Genomic DNA, 27,602 nt, shown 5'->3' with positions numbered 1-27,602 from the left:
GAAAAAAAGGAGTTATGGCAGCAAATGGTATGTCCTCTTCTTCACAACCTCTCATACCCGTCTTCAATGGCCAGAAGTATGAGTTTTGGAGTATCAAGATGAAGATCGTTTTTAGGTCTCAAGAATTGTGGGACATAGTCGAAGATGGGTCGTTGATGTGAAAGAGCCGGATACAGAGGAAGAAAGGAGATTGAAAGAAATCAGAAAGAATGACATCAAAGCGTTGTTCTTTATTCAGCAAGACATTCATGAGACAATTTTCTCAACAATTGCACCGACTAATACCTCAAGAGATGCTTGGAAGATTTTGAAAACACAGTTTCAAGGTTCCTCAAAGATAATCACTATGAAACTACAATTTTTTTCATCGAGATTTTAAAACATTGTTCATGAAAAACAATGAATCTGTGTAAGATTTTTTTATATCAATATTTTAGCGGAATTGTAAGTCAAATGAAATCATATGATGAAGAGGTAGGTGATTAAATTGTAGTCTCAAAAGTTTTAACAATTTTACCTTCAAAGTTTGATCATGCAGTTACAGTCGTAGAGGAATCAAAAGACTTATCTGTATTTTCATTTGATCAACTAATGGGTTTTTTGCAATCTCATGAGTCGGTGATCAATAAGTCAATAGAGAGGACTAAAGAACAAGCTTTTCAAGTGAAGGAAGAGCCTTCAATTCAGAATGAGAAGTCACTAGAACAAGAAGTACAAGGATGTGGCAGAGGATCTTTTAGAGGCAGAGGGCGTGGTAGAGGTAGATGCAACACCCCAAAATTTCTAAATTAAGATCCGAACCATTCTTCGTGTGCGTATAGGTTCAAAATTGACAATTTCTAATTGTATATATGTGATAAGATCAATTCCTAAGTATTATAAGTGTAATTAGATGTGAATTAGGGTCATAAGAAACCTCTAACACTAAGTCGAGTTCAAAGTTTTTCTACCGATTAAGTTTTTCCATGAGATCATGCAAGAGACAACTTCAAATGATCATATCTCTTGGAAGAATATGAAGAGTTAGATGACCTATAACCTATAAAATTAAAGGTCTATGAGTATTCATTCCAACGCCATCGATCGGTTGTTAATCCAAGTTCGTAGTAACAAGTTATGACCGTTTTACTAAATACACTCCGAGTTGAAATTTTGTTCCAGGTTCTACGACTGGAAACTATCGGCCGTGAAAGTGTCTATGGACTGTGATTTCAACTTGTGGAATAGGTTCAGACACTTGAGATTTTCACCTGATTCACAGAAGCATTCCACAGGTCGTGGATCATTTCATGGGTCGTAGAAGGTCCATATATCATGTATATGACTCATATATCAGGCATATATTGGTTTTTTAGATTTCATAAAAATGCTATTTTGAGTTTCTCTTCTCGCTTTTCACCCCTTGGTTGATCCCAACAGCCCCAAGATTTCTCTTCAACCCTACTAAGTCTTGGTAAGTATTCTCTATGATCTTACCATATAAATCCTAGAATTTCTACAAGATTCCAACATCAAATTTTCTTCCTATATCTAGTGAAATCAAGAACTCAATTCTTCCTTCCAAATCAAGGTAGCGTACTCTCACAATTTTCTAGTGATTATAACATATATTTATGTATCCTATGCAAGAATCTACCATCAAAACATAGGGTTTTCAAGAAATGAATCCAAGAATTTCAAGAAAGGGTTTCTTGACCGTTCTTCATCATGTTAGTGTTCTTTTTCAAGATTTGTGGAGCAATTAAGGTATGCAAGCCTATAATACTGATGAATCAAGTTCTTCCTCTTGTCCTACATCTCATGTGATATCAGTTAGTAAGATCAAAGCTAGATTTTCTTATCCCCAAATTTTATGATTTCAAATTCTCTCTATCTCCTATAGTTGATTCTTGATTTTTTTAATCAAAGTTATGGTAATTCATATCATTAATGATCTTTAATTCATAGTTCATGTTTATTTTTTGAATTTGTAGTTCATGCTTATTATACCACATGGACTCCTTTCTAGCTAAAGTTATTTAAAAATCTTGTCATTGTATTTCATATGCATCGTTTTCATGAATAAAGTAAGTTTCAAGATTTTAAAGAAGTCTTTTGAGAAAGAGTTCAAGAAAGTATATTTAGTTTCAGGTGTATTATTTTGGAGAATTTCAAGAAATTATATTTTGCTTTAAGTGCATTATTTTAGAAGATCTCAAGAAAGTACATTCTGTTTTAAGTGCATTATTTTAGAAGAGTTTCAAGAAAGTATATTTTTGCATCCAGATGCATATTTTTAGAAAGAAAGTACAGACAGTTTCTTAAGAAAAGCATGTTCATCTTTAATGAAAGCATATCTCAAATTTGAGAAAGCATAGTAAGATTTTCAGATAAGCATAGTCAAGTTTTTAAAGTTCTGTTTAGTTTAGTTTTAAAGAAGTATAATTGAGCATAGACTCAAAGTATCAGATTTTCAATTTTTCTCTCAAGTGGGATATCTTTACAGTTATTGAGCACAATTTATATTTTTTGGAGTAGTATTGAGCACCAAGTTGGGCGAGGGTTCAAATAATCCAAACCCCAAAATTGCATCGTCAATATAGGATAGGATCGTGTCGTTGATTCGAACGACTCCTCAGAAAGCCCTTGATAAGGGCTCAGAGATTGGATCCATTAGTTAAGTTCGTCCTTTACCATGATAAGATACTGGATAACTCTGACCATGTCGGTTAGAGAAACTCCTCAAAAATGCTATTTGGAGTGAAAGAGTAACTTAGGGAGATAATTAATCTATTTTTGGCTATTTTTAATAACTGATGTATCTCATCCTAATGTAGTACATAATTAATAAATAATGGAATAATAAGTAATTATTTGATAGTATAAATTAAATTAATAGATATAGTATGAATATATGTTTAATTAGGCAGTTTTGCCTAATATAAAAGTGCCCTTTGTTAAATCACTCGTCTTTTTTTATCTAACATTCTCTTAAAAAATTCGAGTGTAGTTGGACTGATTTGACATATCAAGAAGAATGAGTAAGTCATGCAAGCCTTGAGCGAGTTGCCAAGTATGGTACGGTGTGCTTGGTCGAAGTTTAAGGTTGTGACGTTACGCTGCCATAATTATTTAGTATTCCAGAATTTTGAACATCCTTCTCAACTTAAGTTTAAAAGACTGCAATTACCAAAGAACAAATCAAAGATGGCTTAATTTAAACAAACAAGAAAGGAAGGCTCAAACAAGAACCTTTATTTCAATCAAGTTGTAAGGAACACACAATATTATAACTCGTGGATACTTGTTATGACAAAATTAAAAGAGACACATGATAGTTCTCAGTTGACCTTGACCATCTTCCATGATAAATTCCAACAAACCAAACTATTCTGAAGCAGACCTAGCGGGCTTACCCACAACAAAACGCCTAGCATGTCCACCAAGCCCATTATTCTTCATCTTTCTACAGCCATCAAGAGAAACAGATAACTCATAAGGAGGGGCATCAGAAGCCAACCATTGTTCCACAAAGAATATGGTCTTACTACACTGTTTGTGAGGCCCAGTGAAAGTGGTCTCAACGAAATCTAGGAACCATCCATGGTGGTCTCCAGATCCGTCAGAAGTAACATTAAGTCTGCAAATTGGTGGGTTAAGACATTGGCCTCTACCAGTAAAGATATCCACATTACCCCTTTCGTAGTAATCATAATTTGGACCCATTAAACCCCACTTCTCAAGATCTGGAATCCATACTGATCTTCCGGTAGCATCGCCAAGTGTAGCGCTGATTTTGGAGTCAGTTCCACCCTTAAAGATTGAGCCAGTTCGAACATACAGAGTATACACACACTCTTCCTTCATCACCAAGACATCTATAAATATTCCGTCCCAAAATATGTGTCATTTTAGTTCTTTTCAAGTCCATCAAGTAAAATAAAAATAAAATACAAGCATGATTTACTAAATTGCTCATATTTATTAGATGTTTCTATTAAGAAGAAGTGGTTTTTTGATACAAGAGTATAAATGATTTTAATTACTAATTGTTGTCTTGAATTCTTATAGGAAAAATATTTTGGAATAATTTTTTTTCTTTTTAAGCTAAATGACACTTATTTTGTGACAGGAGTACTATTTTAGTTATAAACGAAAATGTAATAGGTAAATCAAGACAAATTATTTTAAACTCAAATTAGTTTGAAACAACAGAGAGAATAATAATTACTAGGTAGAAGGAGAAAATGTGAAAAGCATCCAAAAATCCAATATTAGGGAAATAGTTGCATGAATAGTACAGATTCAGATCTGAAGGAGCAGGTAAATAGGTACGTGTTGATCTAAAATGAAGAAAAAGAGAAACAAAAAATAGCGAATATATAAGTGAAAAGCAAAAAGGCGACAATAAATATTACAGTGAACTCAAAAAATGAAACTCGATCAATCGAGAGAGATGGAGTTGAGATGTAAAAGAATTAAATTAGTTAAACAGGAAGAGGGAATTAAGTAAGACTTACAGATGAACCAGCAACAATATGAGCTGAAAGGAAGAAAGTGAAAACAACATCAAAGAAGAAGTGGCGACTCGTCATTTTTCTTTGATCTCCAAATTAAGACTTGAGTGGTAGCACACTCCATTATAAACCCAATATTGGGGCCGTATCATTATGAGCCCGTTTGGATGGGCTTAAAAAAAGTAACTTTTATGTATGAAGTGAATTTAGAATTTTGAAGTGCTGAAAGTTATTTTTATAAATAAGCAGTTGAGTGTTTGGATAAAATTGCTTATGATGTGAATTTTTTTAGGGTTAAAAGAATAAAAAAAGGTAGTTTGGAATTTAGTTAAAATATAAGGGATATAAAAGTAATTTTCATGGTCAAAGAAAATGACTTTAAAAGAAAATGATTTAAGCACTCTAGAAAAAAAAAGTTAGGAATCCTAACTTTTCATTTTTGACTGACTTTAAGAACTTTATGGCTTAAAGTCAGCATTAGGCAAACACGTCCAAAAGCTAAAAAGGGGCTTTAAGTTGATTTTGACCAACTTAAAACCAATCCAAACGGGCTCTATAGCTGCTTGTACGAAAAAATCAATAGGCTTTTTCCTTTTTTCTCTCTCTTCTCCTTTTAATTCACATCATTTTCTTTGTAAAAAAGGGTTGAGTTTTAAAAACTATTAATTTTGAGAGGTAAATATGAACTAATTCACTTATAATTAGCACAATTTGGACAAACTTATTCTATTTCTCATAGTTGAGATTTGAGGAACAGATTTGAACCAATTCACCTGTGACATGTGTATCTTTGGGACTAAAATTAAAATAAAAGCAATTTTGCTCTATATTCCATAGTTGAGGGGGCCGCATTCTTATTTAGGAACACTTCCAGCTTTACACGGTGATTAAAAAATTATTAATATATTGAAAAACTTTACCATTTTGCCCTTTATTTATATTAATAAAATATATATAGAGTATAGAAATAGCTAGTAGTAGAAATTATTTACATTCAAAATGACATATTAATTGTAGGGGTAAAATAGGAAAAATTTAATTAATTCTATCTTGATTTAGTAAGTGTATTATGAGAAAAATATTTTTAGTAAAATATCCACCTAATATGAGACGGAGGGAGTACATTTATAAATTATGAGGGTGTATACTCTGATGTTTAGAATAATTTCTGAAAATTAGGCTATTTTGTGACAGTCTAGTTTCTAATGCATGTTAGAGAATACAACACGAGAGACAAACCTCATTTGTTTTCATTAAAATTAAGACGCTTCAATCTGAATACACATCTAAATATTAAGATGTGTATTAAGATTAAGACGTCTGAATCTGAATGCACATCTGAATATTAAGACGTGTATTAAGATTTAAAAGTCTGAATCTGAATACACATCTGAATATTAAGATGTTACATTAAGATCTGAATATTAAATAGTTAAGATTGTTTGTTTTCTAAATATCTGAATGCATAAAAATTGTCTTTATTTAAAAAATAATAAATATAAAATTCAAATAAAATGCTGAATTAATCTAATATTATATCAATAAAAAATTTTAATATTCTTATATGACAATTATTGGTGGTGATGACTAATGATGATGATTGTATGTACCTATTCAGACCCATTAAGTGGTTGTAAAATTAAAAAAAAAATGCACTTAATGATTACAATTTGAATGATTAAGATTTAGACCTTGAAACAAACAGACTTAATGAATGAAATATGAATGATTAAAATTCAGACCTTGAAAACAAATAAGACCAAAGTGATAATTATTCGAATGAGTAAATTGAATAAATGGCATATTAAAGATTATAAATTATTAGTCCTAACAGGACTTTCCAGTTTTCAGTATAAAACATTATATTTCTATCAATATCTAACCAATTAATAATGAATTAAAAATAAAAATGAAAATATTTTTTTAAAAAAAATTCCTAATGTATTTAATTAACTAAAATACTATCCATAGATATAATATTTTATAACTTGCAGATGTACTGATTCCCTAATTTTCTCCTAGTCAATTGGTCAAAAAGATCTCTCCTTCCTAAATTATCTCTCTCCAATATTCTCTTCCTAATCTTTTTCCATAATTCATGCAAAAAAATAATAAAAATCTTTCTCTTTTTCCTAAAATATCTTCCTTGATACTCTCACACAATTTTCTCCTTTAAATACATCCACATGATTTTTTTCTTAGTTTTTTCATATGGATTTTTTTTTCATTCTTCTTCTTCCCTATTTGTCTTCTATACATGAGTTTTAATTTATTTATTTTTATATAAATCTTGAATAATAACAAAGTTTATTCTTTTTTTCAGTATGAAAGATGGTAGCGTTCATTCAATCTTAATTCAATACAGAAATAGATAACATGAAATATTAATTCAAATTGGTATCATAATTTATTTTTTTTCGCAACCTGCATAATTTTTTATTGTTGTTAATTTCAACATGAAAAGTAGTTTATGTTAGATTTTGATTCAACACGAAGATCGTTGGGATTCATCATGTATAATAACTTTAAAAATAAGAGTCATAACATAATTAATACAAATATCGTTCATAAAAACATAATTAAATAAGTTTCATGCTAATATCATATCTGATTTTTTTTTATATCAATGTCATACTCAAAAAACTGAATTAAATACAAAAAAAATATAATTAAGTAAGTTTCATACCAATATCATACGTAAAAAAAGATTTTACACCAATGTCACACCCAAAAAAATAGAGTTCAATGTCAATTTCATAGTATACGTAGAAACAGATTTCATACCACTGTCATACCCAAAAGTAATATCGTACCTAAATAGATATAATTAAAACATAATTAATACCAATGTCATACTCAAAAAACATAATTAAATATCAAAGAACATAATCAAATAAGTTTCATACCAATAACATACATAAAAACTGATTTTGTACCAATACCAAAACAAAAAAGAAAATTCAATAATAATGTCATATTATACCCATACTGATTTCATATCAATGTCATACCCAAAAATAATATTGTACCTAAATAAACATAATTAAAAACAGAATTAATCCTAATGTCATACTCAAAAGACAGAATTAAATACCAAAGAACATTATTAAATAAGTTTCATACCAATAGTATACGTAAAAATAGATTTTATACCATTGTCATACCCCCAAAAAATAGAGTTCAATATCAATGTCATATTATACCTAAAAACAGATTACATATCAATGTCATACCCAAAAATAATGCAGTGCCTAAATATAACAACAACAACAACAAACCCAGAATAATCCCATAATGTGGAGTCTTGGGAGGGTAGAGTGTACGCAGACCTAATCTCCACCTTGAAAGGTAGGGCGGCTGTTTTACGAAAGACCCTCGGCTTTAAGAGAGGACAAGATAAAAGGTCAGATAGGGGCAAACATATAGAAAACAAGATGAAACAGGAATAGCAAAAGGGAAAGTCGTGGTAGAGTGGTACGGGAAGAAAGAGGCATAACTACAATAAATAAATAAATAAATAAATAAGATAAGATAAGATAGGTAAGACAGTCAAAGTACATCGGCGCCACAACTATAAACAGCAATACAATGCATTAGTCAAAAGACAATAAACAATGAGCAGAACTACAACTACTATGGTGCAAATGATGAATCACTTAGCCTTTTATCCTAATCTGAGTCCTCCACAAAGGAAATTATAGTGCGCTAATGCGCCTACTAATAGGGTAGGATAACGCGACTATGTACTAGCCTTCTACCCGAATGCGGGTCCTCCACACACTCCTATCTAAGGTCATGTCCTCGATAAGCTGTAATTGCGTCATGTCTTGTCTAATCACTTCTCCCCAATGTCATATCAAAATCAATACCAATTCAAATAATTGCATACTTAATAAGTTAAAGTATTCAAAAAATTAACTATCTCTGAGGTAATTTTAACAGTCTTCAACATCTATTTGTTTATTCTTGATCTTGGATTGGGCCTCTGATACTTTTGCGTATTAGAAATAACTTTTCTTTTAATACTTGGTTCACCAAATTTGCTTGCAAAAGTGCCGATCACCTTGCTTTCGTTGATTGCACCGTCACTTTATTTTGATGTTGCATACTCCCAAAATAATGCACCATAGTGAAATTTTCAATTGAAATTTTGACCTGGTATTCAGCAAAGACCCATGTGTATAAGTCACAATTATTGAAAAAAATCCAAACGAAGACTTCTAGAACTGTTGAAATTGTTGGTCGTTGAGGCATTCCCTAAGTTAATCATAAACTTCAATATTGATGTAGGAACACCAGTGGGTATATGTCTTTTTTTTCCTTTCTGAATTAACAAAAAGTTACTTTTAGACAAAGCAAATTTAAAGAAATTAAAATAAGACAATGCTAGTGACATAACTATTTGTATATAATATGTGAATATAAACTGATTATATGCATTTGGTACATAAGTTGATAACAACCGATGAACTGGTATATAAATCAATTTGCGGAAGGGATAGAAACATCTTTTAATATATCTTTCAGAAATCACACAAACCCCAACAAATTATTAAGTTGTTAAGTAAATTTTAATATATTCACTAACTATAGAATTTTGGTATAAAAAATGGTAACAAGTTCAAATTTAATGAATTTAGGGTTATTTAAAACTTATTCAGGAAGGGTTCTGAACTTAAAAAATATATACTCTTTAAACCTCCTTCATATTCGTGTACAACAATCATAAATATTATTGATGTATTAGTTTGGTACAAAATCAGCTTTTTTTGATAAAAATAATAAGAATATACTTTATGTCAAAATTTGCAGAAAAATAAACATATTTCGAGTTCATAACTAATACTTACAACAAATGTTTTATGTGGGATAAATATCACTCAAAAATAAAAACTAAAAAAAATAGGCAAAGTTTAGAAAATTAAAATCAACTTAATATGAGAAAGATGGAACTTTTAATACCTTCAAAAAAACTTTTCCTCTTTTAAAATTTGATTCCTTCACACACACATTAGCCTTTGAATTATTCACTTTTGAAGTATCAGCCTTCATAACAGTTTTTCTCCTTATGTTACTTTTGTCATGAACAAAATCTGAATTGGAATCTTCAAACGGAAAAGATGTGATATTCTTGAACCTTCTTTTTGTCACATTATTTTGTAGAATTGATCTCTATGGAAGTATTTCCACTTTTTATACCATTCTTAATATCTTCCTCAGGAGTTTGGGTGAATCTATTAAAGCTGGGTGGAACAATTGGATCATAATTATTCGCAAATCTAAGACTTTTTCTGAAAGTACAGTGAGAATCCGATCTGTTGTTCATGATTTAAAATTGAATCAAAAAACACAAACAAAAAAAGAAGAAAATAATCTTGATGAAAACGAAGCACACTACGAGTGAAAATTGGAGAAGAAAAATTGGTTGATGATCATGAAGTAGAATGAAAATCCTTTTTGAAGAAGATAATGGAAGAGGTTTGAAAATTGGATAAAGAAATTGGTTGTGATCTTTTCCTTTTGGGGATAATACTCAATCCCTACATTTCCGTAACTCCTTCTAACAGGCACACCTATCTTTTCTCTTAAGTTTTTATTAAATATATATTTTTTTTAATATTGATCAAATCATATTTGTTATCAGTCGTAATAATTTTGTTATATTATTAATTATTGATTAATAGGTTTATAGGAGGTAATATAGTATCTTAAATATATATGGGGAGTAATTTTTCCTTCATTTGAGCGTGACAATTTTTCACTTGCTTTCCATAAAGAGTCACACGTCGGCAGATTTATTTGGACTTTACTTAAAAACTAGTTAATTGTTCACCTACCTACCCAATCTGAACATAATTTACTTAAGAATTCGAGGAGGATGAGCAAATCGACATTATTGTCATATTAGCAGTATTCACGATTTAAGTAAATATGTATTCAAATTACTGAAACTATCCGCGCTTCGTGTGATTATCAGAAAAAAAATTATTATTATTATTTTATTTTATTTTATTTTATTTTTTAAATATATATATATATATATATATATATAGAGAGAGAGAGAGAGAGATTAGTGGCAGATAATACAATATAGATCTTTGTCTTCATTCTGGATATGATAGTTCATTCATTTTTCTTAATTTGCAAAATAGAAATTTTTGATTTTTTTTAAGTACAAACCTTTCATATGTACATAATAAAATAAAAAATTAGAATATATGAGTGGTGAAGTAAATGAAATAATTAGAGGTTACATTTTGAAATAATAATCTATTGTATTAAGTTGAAAATATTATTTTTTGTTTTAATTTTCTTTATCTTTTGTAGGAGTACGATCCTCTATGCAAACACTGATTTCTTAAAAAAAGACTTTTGAACCTTTACATTGTGACTTTATTATTACATATGTTTACTATTGTAACGACATGTCCTCGTCGTTAGGAATAGGCCAATGAGGAAGGATTTCAGGCTAGAAAACTTCGGCTAGTAACTTCAGAAAAACTTAGCTTAAGCCAGACTTAGACGAATTTTGAGTCAAGTGAAGTCTAGGATGATCATGTGAATGATAGTAGGTCAAACTTCTAATTTGTTTGGATAGGCTGATAGTCAGGATGATACGGAGCATTTATAGCTTCGCGGAATCGCATTCGGACAGTAAAACTCTTGAAATCAAAATTGGTGTGAAGGGTATATTTTAATACGTCTTTGAAAGGGGTGTGTTGTGAAATAGGGGTTTGGAGCACAAACTCCGAGCTCACTATTTTTACATATCCCACCAGAGCTAGCGGGGCAGTCGCGACTTCAGTCGTGAAATCCCCCAGAAATGGTCTTTTTTCTGCAAAATTAGTTTCTAGACTTTGAGAGGCGATCTATGACGAATTCTATGAATTTTTCACGGATTTTCATGCTTAAGGTAAGAATTTTACTCCCTAAATTCATACTTTTATTCTTCGAACCTAGAAAGTGTGGTTGGTAATCATTGAGGGAGGGTTTGAACTAAAAATTAATGGTGGGAAATAGCTCTAGGATGGGGTTAGGATAAGGTGTTTGGCCTAGGGTGTGAATTGTGTTATATTTCATGATAGTTAGGTCACTGTGTTCATCCTTTATATGTATTTTATGTTTTCTAGATAAAGAACGAGAAGAACAAACCCAAAAAAGGAAGGCTCTTGCATTGTAAGGTTGTTGAAACATGAATTTGAGGTAGGTGATAGTCTAATTTTCCGTATGTGTTTCATATACTTGTTAAATTGATTTATCATATGCATATGTGTATATGAATAGGGAAACATGCTAGATTATATGTGAAATGATCACTTGCTGGCCTATTTTTGTGATGAACCTGTTCTTGGTGATATAAATATTATAACTACTGAATGTATTTATGCTTGTGGTATGCTTGGATTTAGTGTCATGTTTTGATACATATTTATATTGGGTGTCACTTTTCGACACATATGCATATCAGGTGTCGTATTTCGACACATATATTGGATCAGGAGTATGTTCCGACACAAAGTTAATCATTGTAGGTCCCTTGAGAGGACCCTTCTGTGAAATTATATCATGTGGAAGATATTGAGTTGTGATATTGCAAAATATAGTTGAACTTGAGATTAGTTGACTTATTTTGTATATGTATATGCCTATTGTGTGAAATTTACTTGTCTATGATCTGCTTACTGACTAACCGCCATTGTTTTTGTGTACTGATACTACTCTTGCTCTGCCATTGTGTTGAGTATAAGGCATACTCAGCCGGCTGCAGAGAGATCTCAATTGGAAGATTGAAAGCTTGTTCAAAGTCCAACGATGAGCTATTCTGTTGTGCTGTTGTGGACTTTCTCATTAGTCTCAGTCCTTCTTTCGGAACTCAGATATTCTGACATTGTTTTAATATTAAGACTTCTTTTGGGAGTGTTTCCCTTTTTTTATTCAAATATTTTGTTAGAGTTTTGGTACGGACGACTTTCAGTTCCTAAGATGTTTCTGCAGTTCTTTTGATAGTTAATTTGCTAGCTGAGTTTATGGGAACTCAGTCTTATTTTGATTTTTATTCATGCTTCCGCAAGTCTTTAACTATTTATCTCGTAAGTTTGATAAGTTGGGCTGAAGGAAATGGTTCTCCTACTGAAGCGTTATTGTGGGTGCCAGTCACATCGATTTGGGGTCGTTACAAAGTTGGTATCAGAGCCTAGGTTTATTGATCTCTTCGTAACAAAATGATTCTAGGAGAGTCTTGCAGAACGCTTCGAGTGGCTATAAGATTTTAGGAAAAGTTTCATCGCCTTCTTTCCTTTATGCTATAACTTGATTCCAATTGGTATCTGGCGATCCAAATTGATATCTAACCTCTTTCACACTCTTGTCCACAAATGATAAACAATCGCTATAATGGTGTCAATCCCATAGCTACAGTAGAGCCAGAAGAAGAGTCAGTCATTCGAGGGAGTGGCAGAGGAAAAAGTAGGAGAGGGAGGCAAGGTAGGGGCATGGGGAAAGTAGCACTTGCTAGAGTGGAGATCCTTATTGAGGAGGTGCTGGTAGATGAGGCCCCTCCTGCTCCCTAGAATGAGTTCGAGAGAGAGATGAAAGTTGGAGAAGAGCAAGAGCAAGCTAAAAACATGAGGAGTACACCCAAACTAGGGTTGTTGGTATTCTCCCTCTGGATCCAATATTAGCTTAGAAGATCGTGACCTTTTTGAGTGGGATGGCTGGCACTGGCGCCATTCCCACCATACCTGCAGCACTTACTCCTGTTACTCATCCGTTTGTTATTGCAGTTTAGCTAACAAATGATGTGGTAGGAACATATGCATTTTTCAGGCCACTAATGGGTCCTATGATGACTGGTACTGAGCATGACATGCTTACCAAATTCCTCAAGCTCAAACTTCCAGTCTTCCATGGTACTAAAAATGAAGATGCCTATGAATTTATGTTTGATTGCTATGAGAGGTTGCACAAGCTAGGTATAGTGCATCAATATGGAGTGTAATTTGTGACTTTTCAGCTGCAGGGTGAGGCTAAGCAGTGGTGGAGGGCTTATGTAGAGTGTCGTTCGTTTGTGTTTCCCCTACTTACTTGGGTTCAGTTCCACGCTCTATTCCTAGAAAAGTATGTGCCCTGTACTTTGAGGGATAGAAAGAAGAATGAGTTTATGGCCCTTGAGCAGGGAGGCTTATCAATGATTGCTTATGAGGCTAAGTTTCATGTATTGTCTAGGTACGCTACTCAGGTGGTCACTACATAGAAGGAGATGATCAAATTGTTCGTGAAAGGGTTGAACCCCGAGTTGCAAGTACTATCTGTCCATATGACTTTGTCTGGTAGGAGTTTCAATGAAGTCACAGACTTTTGTAAGAAGGTGAAAGGTATGAGGAATGATGGGCAAGCCAAAGCTTTGGCTAAGAAGCCCAAGAGTACATGTAACTTTCAGGGATCATATTCCAGAGGGTCAGACAGGCCGGTGATTGCACCCCGGCCAATTCAGTCAGCACTTCCCGCTTCTACTGGCAGTTTTTTAGGTACTCCACTGCACCATCCGACCCATGAGGGTCAGAGAGTATCATTCCTAGGTAGCCGCTCATCTTTTGATCGTAATTGTTTTAATTGTGAAGAGCCGGGCCATATACAGAAGGAGTGCCCTCACCTCTGCGGGACATTTTCAGCACCCCAGCAGGACAGAGCAGTGGTCCCAACAGCTGGAGAGAGCAATAGTAGAGGACGTCCACAGATTATGCGAGGAGGCAATTCGAAAGACTGTGGGGGACAAGGTAATGGTAGTGCAGGTAGAAGAGAAGCCCAGCCAGGCAGGGAGGTATCCCATCATCGGGTTCAGTTTTATGCATTTCCTAATAAGATTGAGGTAGAGGTGTCTGACGTAGTTATCACAGGTACTATTCTTGTCTATGACCGAATGACTACTATTTTTTTTATCCGGGTTTCACTTATTCTTATGTGTCTGTGAAATATGCCTTGGGTTTTGATGCACTGTGTGATATATTGGATTCCCCTATTCATGTTTCTACCCCTGTGGAAAGTCAGTCATAGTTACCCATGTGTATCGTGCTTGTTCTATTGTGTTTATAGGATACCAGACTTGGGTTGACTTAGTGATCCTAGACATGACAGATTTTGATGTGATCTTAGGCATGACTTGATTGTCCCCCTACTTTTCTATACTTAATTGTAATGCAAAAACTGTGGTTTTAGAATCCCGGGAAGGGAAAGGTTAGAGTGAGAAGGAGTGTACAAGCCTAAGCCAGCTATGATCATATTATTTCTCCAAGCTAAAAAAATGGTGGGACAGGGTTATTTGGCTTACTCGGCCATATCCAGGATGCGGAGGTAGAGTCTCCTACTATTGAATCTATCCTAGTAATGTGTGCATTTTTGAATGTTTTCCCTTTAGACTTGCCTGGCATGCCTCCTGCCTGAGAAATAAATTTCTGTATTGACCTAGAGTCGGTTACCCGTCTAATTTCCATTCCTCCATACTGTATGGCTCCGATAGAGTTGAGAGAGCTTAAGGCTTAAATTTAGGAGCTTCTTGACAAGGGGTTCATTCGTCCTTATGCTTCCCCTTGGGTTGCTCTGGTATTGTTTGTCAAGAAAAATAATGGTACTATGAGAATATGCATTGACTACTGATAATTGAATAATTTCACTTTCAAAAATAAATACCCTTTGCCTCGTATTAGTGACCTGTTTGACCAGTTACAAGGTGCTTCAGTCTTCTCAAAGATTGATCTCAGGTCTAGGTATCATCAGTTGAAAATTAGTCCTAAGGATGTGCCCAAAACAGCTTTTAGGACCAGGTATGAGCACTATGAATTTTTAGTAATGTTCTTTGGGTTAACTAATGCACCTGAAGCTTTCATGAGTTTAATGAATGGGGTGTTCAAGCCGTTCTTGGATTCATTCGTGATAGTGTTTATAAATGATATATTGGTGTACTCAAATGTTTCTTTTTATAATTATGATTTTTGGAAACCTTGTCTCACTATTCCTATAAATGTTATTTTATACGAGTATGTTTGTGTCCCTTACATACTCAGTATATTCTATTTACTGACACATATTTTTCTCTATGATGTATTTTTTATGATGTAGATTTTAGTGCTCGTTCTCAGACACGTGGCTAGTGAGGTTGTAGAACTTCTAGACAGCTTTAGGGGAGCCCTCCTCATTTGGGGATTTTGAGCCCGTTTGGATGGGCTTAAAAAAAGTAACTTTTATGTATGAAGTGCTTTTAGAACTTTGAAGTGCTGAAAGTTATTTTTATAAATAAGCAGTTGAGTGTTTGGATAAAAGTGCTTATGATGTGAATTTTAGGGTTAAAAGAATAAAAAAAAGTAGTTTGGGAATTTAGTTAAAATATAAGGGATATAAAAGTAATTTTCATGGTCAAAGAAAATGACTTTAAGCACTTTGGAAAAAAAAAGTTAGGAATCCTAACTTTTTATTTTTGACTGACTTTAAGAACTTTATGGCTTAAAGTCAGCATTAGGCAAATATGTCCAAAAGCTAAAAAGAGGCTTTAAGTTAATTTTGACCAACTTAAAGCCAATCCAAACGGGCTCTTTATAGAAAAAAGTTAATGGGTTTCTTCCTAAGGACAAGTTACAAACACATGAAAAAGATATCATTTTTATATTTTCTACATGCAAAAAAAAACAAAAAACCCCCACATATTTACATACAATCAAACAAAAGATAAATATTATACAATAAAAGCTCTGACTACACCATAAAGAACAAACAAAAGGGAACATATTTCAGTACTTAGCATATAAGATAATGAATCAAAATATTTGTTTAACAATGTGCACAAATTTCTAACAATAATTTGAGGAATTTAATTACTTGAAAATAAAAATTAATTCACAACAAAAAGATAGAGAAATGAAAATTCATTAGCTAAAAAAAATAGTGATGCATCAATATTGTAGAGTAAAGAAATGTGAAAAATTTATTATTGACATCTCTAGTCGCGAGATAATGATGGTGGCATTGTCGACAAGTTACATTTCAAATTTTTAATTCAATTTTATATTTGATCGTTATATTTTTATCAGTAACAATAAAGCATTTTTTCGTCAGTTTAACAAAAACGAAAAGAATATATATGAATAGGCCATTTAAATAGACAATAAACTTAAACCTAGTATTGTATAACATATCCATGATTCATGCATCAAAATATTTTTTTAAATCTAAAATTTACAAACTCCTAACAAATGTATGAAAAACGCAATAAAATAAACCCTAGAAAAATAGAATATTTCTTTAATATAAAAGTGCAAAAATCCCTAACAAGTTTCTCAAAGTAAACCCTAAAAAAATGATATCACCCAAATGTAAAATCAACAATAAATAAAAATTCTTCAATAGCACACTTCAATTAACAATACCATCTAAATTTGGGCATACAAATAATTCTTTAAAACTTTTCATTCAAATAAAAATAAAATTAGACCAATAAACACCTAAAAAAAAAAGATCGTAGATGGAGAAAAAACATAAATACAAAGCTCTCAAATGAGAAGATCAAATTGAATCTAGGATTTGGAGTGCTAGTGAGAGGAAGAATGAAGCGATCTTTTGAGTATGGTGGACATGCTCATTTTGGAGTATAATTGAGGTTTGAATTTTTTATTTGAATCTTAATCAGGTATTTTGGTGGATAGTTGGGTGATTTTTTTTAATTTTAGATAAAAATAAAATAAAATTTGATAAATTGTTGAGATGGTATCATATGTTTGTTTGTTTGGTTTAAGGGTCCAAAAATATAAAGGCAAAGAGTATATACGATCGTAAAGTACAACAGAGGTCATATAGATATCGTTTTTGAAAATTTATGGGTATATTCAGCCTTTTTCCCGTAAAATAAATAATGTTTGATTTTTTTCAATTCTTTTTTTCTTTTCAAATAGAATACTATCCAAACCTAAACCTACTTGTATGACCACAGAATCAGTCTATAAATAAATGCCCTGTTCCACAATTGGCATCTCTATTCTTGTCACGCAATGGATTCCCGATCTCAATCTCCCTCTGTTGTTTCCTCAGAAACCCTAGATCACGACTCATCACAAAACCTAGCTTCCTATGATCAAAATCATTCAGATTTGCAAAACCCTTCTCAAGCTCCAGCTTCGCATGATTCAACGAATCAGAACTCTCAGGAAAACCATAACCATGATGCCCAACTTCAGGCGTCGGACAATTCCGGTCCAAATCAAGCATCAGAGGAGCAAAAAGTCGGTGAATCCACTCTGAAGCGCGAGATTCAGAGACCGTTATTGTCGGAAAACGGATTGACAAACACTCACAGCGGCACCGACAGGGACCAATCAGGCGGTGAGGAAGAAACCAGCAGTAGAAGGAGACGGAGGAGCCGTTGGGACCCACCTCCCACTGAATCAACCAATGATGGGACAGGCGGCGGTGATAGAAGTGGGACTGGAAGAAAGAGGAAGTCGAGGTGGGCCGACGATGAGCCCAAACCCGTGATTCAATTGCCGGATTTCATGAAAGATTTCACTGGAGGTATTGAGTTTGATCCAGAAATCCAAGCTCTTAATAGTAGATTACTTGAAATTAGTAGGAAATTGCAATCGGGTATGCCCTTGGATGATAGACCTGAAGGTGCTAGGTCCCCTTCGCCTGAACCTATATATGATAATATGGGAATTCGTATAAACACCAGGGAGTATCGCGCCCGGGAAAAATTGAATAGGGAGAGACAAGAGATTATATCACAAATCATTAAGAAGAACCCCGCCTTTAAGCCTCCTGCTGATTATAGGCCTCCTAAGCTTCAAAAGAAGCTCTACATTCCCATGAAGGAGTACCCTGGTTATAATTTTATTGGGCTGATTATTGGTCCAAGAGGGAATACTCAGAAGAGGATGGAAAAGGAGACGGGAGCAAAGATTGTAATTCGAGGCAAAGGGTCGATCAAGGAAGGTAGGTTCCAGCAAAAGGGGAATTTAAAACCTGACCCGGCGGAGAATGAAGATTTACATGTGTTAGTGGAAGCTGAGAACCAGGAATCACTTGAAGCTGCTGCTGCTATGGTAGAGAAGCTCTTGCAGCCTGTTGATGAAGTGCTCAATGAACATAAGAGGCAACAGCTTAAGGAACTTGCTGCTTTGAATGGAACAATTAGAGATGAGGAGTTTTGTAGGCTATGTGGTGAACCAGGGCATAGACAGTATGCATGTCCTTCTCGCACCACCACCTTTAAGAGTGAAGTTCTGTGTAAGATATGTGGTGATGGGGGACATCCTACTATCGACTGTCCAGTGAAAAATACTACCGGCAAGAAAATGGATGATGAGTACCAGAATTTTCTGGCAGAGTTGGGAGGTACCATTCCTGAATCATTAACAAAGCAAAACTCAGCAATGCTAGCTCTTGGCGTGGGAAACTCAGGCAGCAATCCTCCTTGGGCAACCAATAATAATGGTGGGGCTGGTGCCACTTCACATCCTGGCTTAGGGTCAAGTATACTAAAGCCGAAGGAGTTTGACGAGACAAACTTGTACATCGGTTACTTGCCACCTACTCTTGAAGATGATGGTTTGATCAATTTATTCTCTCCATTTGGTACCATTGTGATGGCTAAAGTTATAAAGGATCGTCTAAATGGTCTTAGTAAAGGTTACGGATTTGTAAAGTTTGCAGATGTTCAACAAGCTAATAGTGCTATAACTAGCATGAATGGCCACCGTCTTGACGGAAGAACCATTGCTGTGAGAGTTGCAGGTAAGCCGCCTCAGCCTACTGTGCCTCCAGGACCTGCTCCGGCAATGCCTTCATACCCTGTTCCTAATCAGGGCATGGGCGCATATCCGTCCCAGCAGTATGCAGCTGGTGGTCCCATTGGCAATGCTCCCCCTGGTAGCTATCCCCCACCTGGTGCTCCAGTTCCATGGGGACCACCTGTGCCTCCGCCATATACCCAGTACCCACCTCCTCCTCCTGGTGCAGCCATGTATCCTCCTGTCCCAGGTCAACCCATCCCTCCATATGGAATGCAGTATCCTCCTCCAATTCCGGCAGCATCTTCTGGTGCCCCTGCTCAGACTGTTTCTTCCGGTGAAAACCAACAAACTTATACATCTCCTGGCGAGACACAGCAAAGCTATCCTCCTGGAATGCAATCTCAGAGTAGTGCACCTGCTCATTCGATTCCTACTTATGTGTATGGCAATTCTGTTACTGCAATGCCACCTAATGCTCAACCTGCATACCCAACAACATCATACAGCTATCCATCTTATTATGGTTTCGCACCACCACCTCCTCCTCCATCTGCATCCCAGTCCAATGGGAACTTCTCTCAGGGTATGAGCAATGTTCCCTGGGCTCCAAATCCACCAACTCATGCACCTCCATCATCTGTGGAGAAGCCTGCTTATGGTGCGGATGCAGAATATGAGAAGTTCATGTCAGAAATGAAGTCATGATGCAATTGCTGTATAACCCTGCACTATTAGGTTGGAAAATTCTTACCAAGTCTGTTTCCAAATTTGCTATTTGGTCTCCTCTATGCTCTTTGTTGTTCACTTTTCAGGCATTTACACATGTATACATCCTCATCCTCACGTGAGATTTCTTAACCAATTTACCAGGGTTTTAAGGGTTTTTTTGAACTTCCATAAATGATTAGTTTTCCATTTTTTACCAGAAAAGACAATGAGTGTGTTTTATGTGAAGAACACTCAAAACCTTGATTCTTTTTAACTTTTTAATAGATTTAAGATTATATTTGAGATGCAAAATTATTTCTTTCTTTTTAATGAAAAGGTTTACTTTTTCTATATATAGTATTCTATCCGTTTCAATTGTTTGTTGGATTTTGACTTAACACGGAATTTTAAAAGGTAAAGTAGATTTTCAAATCTTATGGTTAAACTAAGATATGTATCATACACCAATATGTCTCGAGATCTTAAACTTGTCACATGGAAAGTCAAAATTATAAAGTTGACGAAAAAAACATTTTTTTTAACGAACTAAAAAGAAAAGTAAGACAAATAAATTAAAATGAGCAATTACAATTCCCTTCTAAAAAAAAAGGGGGGGCAGTACAATTATATATTAGTTTTTTTTTTAAAAAAACTCTATAATAATTCTATTATTACTAAAAATTGGGCCCCTCAAATTTGGATGCCTTATTTTCAAAGGCATAGAGCCGGCCCTGTTCTCCAGTGACCTAACTCTATAAATATGTGTGTATTGGTTTGTATGTTCATGAATTCTTGAAAGATATGAGATTCTTCTTGATTGCAAGTATCTATATTCAAAGCGTGTGCCCTCCCTCCCCACAAATACTTGGTTGCTTTTCAGTTCATCTTTTTTTCTTCCCCCTTTCTGCTCACTATTTTTTTTTTGAAGCAGTGAGCATTTCATAATTTATTTGTTATTTGATAATTTCCATTGTTAACGCTTCTCCTTTGTTAACATTGTAATATTTTGGCAGGCTGATGCGTTGGAGCATTTCACCTGATTTCTTCCCTCTTGCCATGACTTAGTTGTTGGAAGTTTCAGACTCACATCTTTAACCTTGTTGTACTGTTATGCAGAGAGATGAGACATTCAGTTCATTCAGCTTGTGTTGGAGCATTAAATCAGTGGATTATGGATATTAATTATGCTTTTTGTAGGATTCGTTTCTGGGGATTGCCTTCCAGCATTGTTTTTCAATTTTTATTTTAATGATTTGTTGGAATTTCTTGATGACTAATCACTGACAGTTTGTGTGTTTCTCTCTCCTTTGACTTCTTCACCACTAATCTCCTTTGCTTTTCTCTTTTAACTTGGTCATCTCTTTTACTTTTCTGGGGTCATTTAACTATTGAGAGTTCAGAAAGCAGCCTGATGCTTGCCTCTGCTATTCCTCCCAAAAGGTGATGCATCTTCAAATTTTGAAGGTTCCCAGGGTATGTGAATTTGATAGTGTGATGACTGCATTCACATGTCTATGGATTAACTTTATTATTTGTTCTGATACATTTTCCAGATGTCTTGTGACAGGAAAAAATGCTTGTATTGGAATGTGGTATCCTGTGCTGGACTGATTTGTGTCTGAAAATCACTTATTCTGTTGGGTATCTTAATTTGAACTTTATTTTGGATTTTCGGTGATGTTTATCAAGAAATTTTTCTGTGCAATGAGAATTAACTGAAGCCCATCAGGGAGAAGTGAGGATGAGTAGCATTTAAATGTTATTTGAATCATAAGCTTTTTGTCATGGTGATTGGTAGTTTGTCATTTGAGTTTTGGGCTTTGTGTCCTATCTTTTGCTTGTGGTTGAGTTTTACTAGTTGTTGCTTTGGTGATAAATGTCTTTGCTAAGATTGTAGGACCATTCAAGCTTCTCGTGTAGTGGATCATATTTTTGCCTAGGGCTTTATTGGGGTTGAGATGTTGAGTAGCTGAACTTTAGCCCTGTATGATATGTTTGGATAATGTGTGGAAGCTTAGTATTTCTGTTGAGTATTGATTTTGGCATCTGGTATTTTTGGATATCGGCTTACTATTGCTGTATGGTTTTGTTTCTCTTTCCATTTTAAACCTTCTGTTTTAGACTAACTTCTTTAAGTTGGTTGTTAGTAGTGTGTACTGATACCAGGATGGCTCCCCATTTCAGAAGGTATCTTGATTATTCATCCTTTCACTGGTGGACAAGTTAATATTAGGCGTACAGGAAGTGCTCATCTAGGCACTTGTTAGTTCTAAAGAATCATTTGCATTCTTTAGGTTGAATTTGAACTTGCAATTTTTTCTTTTTGAGGCGGGTCCAATTATTAGTTGTTTTTGCCCAACTATGCATGTTTTTTCTTTCGTCTTCGTCCTCCTTTTCATGAATCGGGATCTACTCAAAACTGGTTTGTGAGTAAATATGATTGTCCTTATTTATCTTTGGTGGTCACATCCTCTGCTTCTAGTTCATTAGCCTTAAGGTGGATGCCTAATCTTTTTTTGTTTTTTTGGGTAGTTGAACAAACTTCTTTGTTCTTAATTGCAAAATATTTCCTCTTTGTCCATTGTTTTGTCTAGAATTAGTGGGAGCTTGTCAAATAGCTGGTAACACTGGTTTGTGTTAATTTGGTTATTTGATTTGTTTTCTGTCGGTTAGTTCTGTGCATGATTCTGCCAATGTTTATGACATGTCCGTTATCATCTATTTGACTAGGTATAGCTGAGTGGTAAATGGAAGTCTCTAGAAGCAAAAAAATTCTTCTACATTTTCTACTTTGTTATTATTTATTTTGAGGGTGCCTAATGGCAAATAAGGACTACTGGAGGCCAAACAATGAAGTTCTGTTTCTACCTTGAGTTCTCTCCTGTGGTAAGTAAGCTAGCTGCTGTGCTGCTTAGTGATGTTGGTGTCCTATAGAGTTCTTTGCTCTTCATGCCTGGAAAGTCTACTGCAGATCAAATATCTGACATAACGCAGCAAAATTCTTCTCAAGACAGGTTAAGTATTTTGCATCGGGCTTGTTGTACTGTCATATCCCACATCTAAATTAAAATTTCATACACAATTGAACTAAAGAGAGGATGACTTATAAAACTGGGGAGGCGGGACAGGTTATTGTTTCTACAAGTCTAGTTGCGCAGCATTGTGAACATACAGTGGTAATATTGTGAACGGTGTTCCCCTATTGTTCTGATCTCAATGATAGTGCTATGTTGGGTTAGTTTAAAGTTCAGATGAAAGGAAGGGAGTTTTATAGAAAAAAAGCAGAGCAAAAAGAGAGTTTGCGTCATAGCCAGCTTCGGAGGCGTTGAAATCTTCATAGCTAAAGTTAATTGCTCATCAACTTTGAAGGTTGGATGTTTTCACAAAGGTAGTGAGTTACATCTAACTAAGTGGCAGCCAAGATTCGAACAACTGGAGAAGCAAAAGTGAGTTTCGTTTATTTAAACAAGTGTAAAATAGATTGTAAAAGCTTTTACAATTTTTGAAAGCCAACGACGTAACAAAATAGAAAGAAATTACACCAAGCAAGAGAAGAATAGAATTGGAGTCAAAAGTTTCATGAATGGGTAGTCTTTCAAATTAGAATTGGATCAATTGTTCAGCTTGAGGTAGCCTAGAACATTCAGATTCAACCTGGAATTATTTGTGCGTTATATTTCATTTGCTTTCCATCTGAACGCAATCAAGATTTTTTGCTGGGTTCTTTTTTTGCTGTATTCCTCAATTGACGAGTACTATATAGTTGAAATTTCTGAATAAATAAGTTAATTGTATTCATAAATCATAATAGACTCATTTTTGAGCCACATCTTTTTTATTACCTTAAAAAACAAATAGAAATTTCGTCATGACATGATAAATAGTGACAGAGCGGAGCGGCACTTGTGACTGAACATGGCAACTTGTATTTAAGGTTCTTTTCAAGAGTAATCTCTTTTCCTCTTTTTCTTGATATTCTTGGGGAAAGCTCAAATAGAGACCACTGACTAAAGTTGTATGATAATGCAACCACAAATTAAAAATTGATGTCACTACAATTAATCAATTACAATATGGGTTAATTGCACTAAAACACTTCTATAACGATTAATGTGACTTAGTTTGGATACACATTCCTATATTTTAAAATTAAATGCTTGCCCATTTATATTACGGAAATCCTATATTTACACCTCCTATCAGGTATATCCAAAACTAAGTATATTGAAATATATTATTAAATATAATTAGAATTATAAATAAGTTGTTCTGTTATGAATTTAGGCGTAACATCTATTTGGATATTGTTTTAAATTTAATGTAGTCCAAATTATTTTGTGAATTTGAATTCATTAAAATTTTAATGCTTACAGACATATAGAAGACTTAATTAGGCAACAAAAAAAAAACATTTTCTCCATTAATTTAATTTTCTGATGAAACAATCATATAATTCAACATCCCAAAGAAAAGAAAAACAAATAAACTTGACTACATAAGATCCTAAATATCCACCAAATACTTTTGAAACACATTATCTTTGAAATAATCTAATATGGGTTTTGGTAGAAGATGATTGAGATTCTTCTAATTTTTTATCAAAGATTTCAGATTTAAGACAGTTAGGGTTAAAATAATCTTATTGGGAGTATCACCTTAAAAAATGTCAAAGATTTCATGACGGTAACGGAGTTGACGAAATCCACCTCTTCGAGTGATTCTTCGATGGAAAAAGAATTTGTCAATATGTCTCTACGAATTTTTCAACTGCATATGATAAATGAATAGATTAGTAAAAAAATTTAAAAAAATTATCTCCATGGAGTAGCATTCAAAGGCGATAGTAAAAAGAATAGAAATCACATGGTCTATAATTAGTGAATGATGATTGAGGAATATAATTCAAATGTCAACAAGAAAAAAAGAGTTTGGAGGAAAAATAAAATAAAAAAGCAAGGTGATCCCAAAGGGGTGACCTGAGAACACAAATATATTTCGAATTCAGAAACTGAAAAAAAACCAAAATGCACCTGTGTTCTCAGGCACACTCCTATGGGGTGCACCATTGTTCATCATTATTCATAATAATGTGAATACATTAACATATGTTGGCCCTTTTATTTATAGTGTTTTTTGTAAACAAATTGGAGCATCACAATGTGGTCATTTCATAAAAGAAAACAAAAAAAGTGTGGTCATTCTATCAGCACAAGGAGAATATAATGTTGTCATATTTGTGAAAAAAATATAGTATTCCTTCTCTTGAAAAAAATATCAAGACATTAATTAGACCATTTTTATCCTTATTAATTATTATCAAATTATTTTTTAAAATAATTTATACATTAATTAAAGTTTCTTGAACTCATCACATAAGAAATCTAAATTAAGGATAAAAATGAAAGAATATTCTAAAATTATTCTTAAAGATTGAACAATTAAGTTAATTTGAAATATGAAAAATGATTCAACAATTTAATTATTTTGAAATAGAGGGTGTAATTAATAACCTAGTAAAAGAGAATTGTAAGGATTCTCACATCTTATGATAGAAGACAAGTGGTGAATTTTTCTTTGTAGTAATAACACTGTGTCCTGTCTACGAAAATAATTGAGAAAATAGCCAAATGCCCCCCTAACTTATATTCGGATTCTCAACTACAAACTTGAATTTCACGGGGTCCTATCACCCCCTAAATTTTTTAAAATTGAAATTATTACACCCTTAAAAAGTCACACCCACATTTATGTTGATCAGTGAAATACACGCACACGTGAAAATTTTATTTAAAACTTTTCTTTTTTAGTTTTTTCCTTTTTGATTATCATTATAAAAACATTGTTGAAGGTCAAAAGGTCGAAATTTGTAGATTTGTGTCTTGGATCTTCATATTTGAATCTTGTTGATTATAATGTTGGTTGATAGTTGTTTGAAGCTAAAAACACTGAGTTAATTGAGTCCATAACTGAGATTTTTGGTTCAGAAGAACGCCGGAACTCCATGAAAATCGATAAGCTTCCATATGATTTTTTTTGAATCTATATTCTTGAATTGGGAGCAGCTGATTTCGTTGATGGTTTGAATAATTTTGTGTGGCTGAAAATTGAAGCTCAAGGTTGAATTCGTGAAGCACAACTTAAATCACCATTAAAGTTAGTTCAAAAACTTGAATTTTAATTTCGACTTGCCACAAATGATCTCCGTTTTGAGTGTGTAATATATCAAAATAATCAAAACGTTGAGAGAAGTTTATATATAAAATTTGGGGCGATTTGAAGAAGAGTTAAGGTAGTTTTGCACCAAATATTTATAGCAATTGCTCTAAAGAAGATGAAGAACTGAGTTGCATTTTAGTTTTGCAGAAAAATTATCAATTGCTACATCAGTTGAAGAATATTATTTGAAGCTGAAATTAAGTTTATCCTCTAATTGATTATTTGAAACTTGAGAAAGATATGTAAAACGCCATTGACGGAACTTGAGCTTCAACCCGAGAGAAATCAAATCACAAAATTGCTAGTGATTACTAGAGTTTTCGTGGGTCTATTGGAAATTGAATATAGGATTAGAAATTTTCCTTGTATTGAAAGTTTAATGAAGAAAATCAATTGGGTATCATTGTATTAAGCTTATTCAAGCTTAAATTTATTTTGATTTGAAAGATTTTGGGTCTATAGTTCTTGATTGTAGAGAATGGGTGGAATTATTATTTATGATTTGTGGTGTATAGATTAACATAGTAATTAATGGCAACGATTTCAAAATGATGAGTTGTGAAGAAATTTGATGGCTGCCATTGATGATCTACTTCTAATTGCTATGAAGAAGAAAATAAATTAAAAGTAGAAACAAATACGGAAGATAAGGGAAAAACTTAAAAATACATATATTTATAAAAAAAAATATTTAAAATAAAGTTTTAATATTTATTTTTGAGCTTCACTCTCTCAAAGAGAGTGTAATGCACCCACTTTGCCACTTAAGCATTTACGGAGATAATAATTTTAATTTTAAAAACTTTAGGGGGTTGATAGGACCCCCATGAAATTCAAATATGTAGTTGAGAATCCGAATATAGGTTAGGGGAACATTTGACTATTTTCTCAAAATAATAAGCAATATAGTATAGTAACTTTACCAACATGGATTGTGGTACATTGGTGGGACTGCTTCACCCTTAACCAGAAGTCTCGAGTTCGAGCTTTGGGTATGGAGAAAATCCTATTGGGAGTGCCACCTCCAAATAACTCCTGCAGTGTGCGATCCGAATTTATTCAGGGCTTCATGGGCTTCGGACATCGGATGTTTAGTTAGGGTTCCAAATAATTGAACTAGTAAGCTAATGCCAAGATAAGTATTAGATTGTAGAGACACAATATGTAATCCCTAATGTATGTAAGTAAATTGGTTTTCCATAAAATTTGAATTTAGCTTACGTCTACCTAATCACAACAGATGCCCAAAACCAAAACGAATCCCTTAAACGGGTTCACCTATTGATAGACGTTGTCCAAGTGCTTGCACGACCCTTAAGTTTTGGATGGTGACACAGAATCATTCATTTGTCTTAACCAAATTAGCTCAGAACAGTGAAATTGAAGAAATCATTAAAAACCACAAAAG

At 33.7% G+C, this 27,602-nt stretch overlaps 2 protein-coding genes across 2 annotated transcripts; one reads left to right on the top strand and one right to left on the bottom strand.

Moving 5' to 3' along the window:
- Nucleotides 1-3,216: 3,216 nt before the first annotated feature.
- LOC129895758 (PLAT domain-containing protein 3-like) lies at nt 3,217-4,579 on the bottom strand. The gene is made up of 2 exons (XM_055971520.1): nt 4,500-4,579; nt 3,217-3,840 (listed from the first exon to the last, which is right to left on the bottom strand). Exons 1-2 carry the CDS (start codon nt 4,572-4,574, stop codon nt 3,367-3,369), a joined length of 549 nt encoding a protein of 182 aa, XP_055827495.1. The 5' UTR covers nt 4,575-4,579; the 3' UTR covers nt 3,217-3,366.
- A 12,871-nt stretch (nt 4,580-17,450) lies between these two features.
- LOC129895534 (splicing factor-like protein 1) lies at nt 17,451-23,674 on the top strand. Its single transcript, XM_055971256.1, has 2 exons — nt 17,451-20,005; nt 20,992-23,674. The coding sequence occupies exon 1, from the start codon at nt 17,531-17,533 to the stop codon at nt 19,973-19,975; it is 2,445 nt and encodes an 814-aa protein (XP_055827231.1). The 5' UTR covers nt 17,451-17,530; the 3' UTR covers nt 19,976-20,005; nt 20,992-23,674.
- Nucleotides 23,675-27,602: the final 3,928 nt, after the last annotated feature.

The sequence above is a fragment of the Solanum dulcamara genome, chromosome 7, assembly GCF_947179165.1.
Source record: "Solanum dulcamara chromosome 7, daSolDulc1.2, whole genome shotgun sequence".
Lineage (NCBI taxonomy): Eukaryota > Viridiplantae > Streptophyta > Magnoliopsida > Solanales > Solanaceae > Solanum > Solanum dulcamara.
The sequence above is the reverse complement of the archived record's forward strand: the minus strand, read 5'-3'. Positions and strand labels throughout refer to the sequence as shown.

What these genes read in the sequence shown, in the direction of transcription:
- LOC129895758 (XM_055971520.1), bottom strand. Translation starts at nt 4,574, where the DNA reads ATGACGAGTCGCCACTTCTTCTTTGATGTTGTTTTCACTTTCTTCCTT. An exon ending in ATATTGTTGCTGGTTCATCT is followed by an intron (nt 3,841 to 4,499) that starts GTAAGTCTTACT and finishes TTGGTGATGAAG; the next exon opens with GAAGAGTGTGTGTATACTCT.
- LOC129895534 (XM_055971256.1), top strand. Translation starts at nt 17,531, where the DNA reads ATGGATTCCCGATCTCAATCTCCCTCTGTTGTTTCCTCAGAAACCCTA.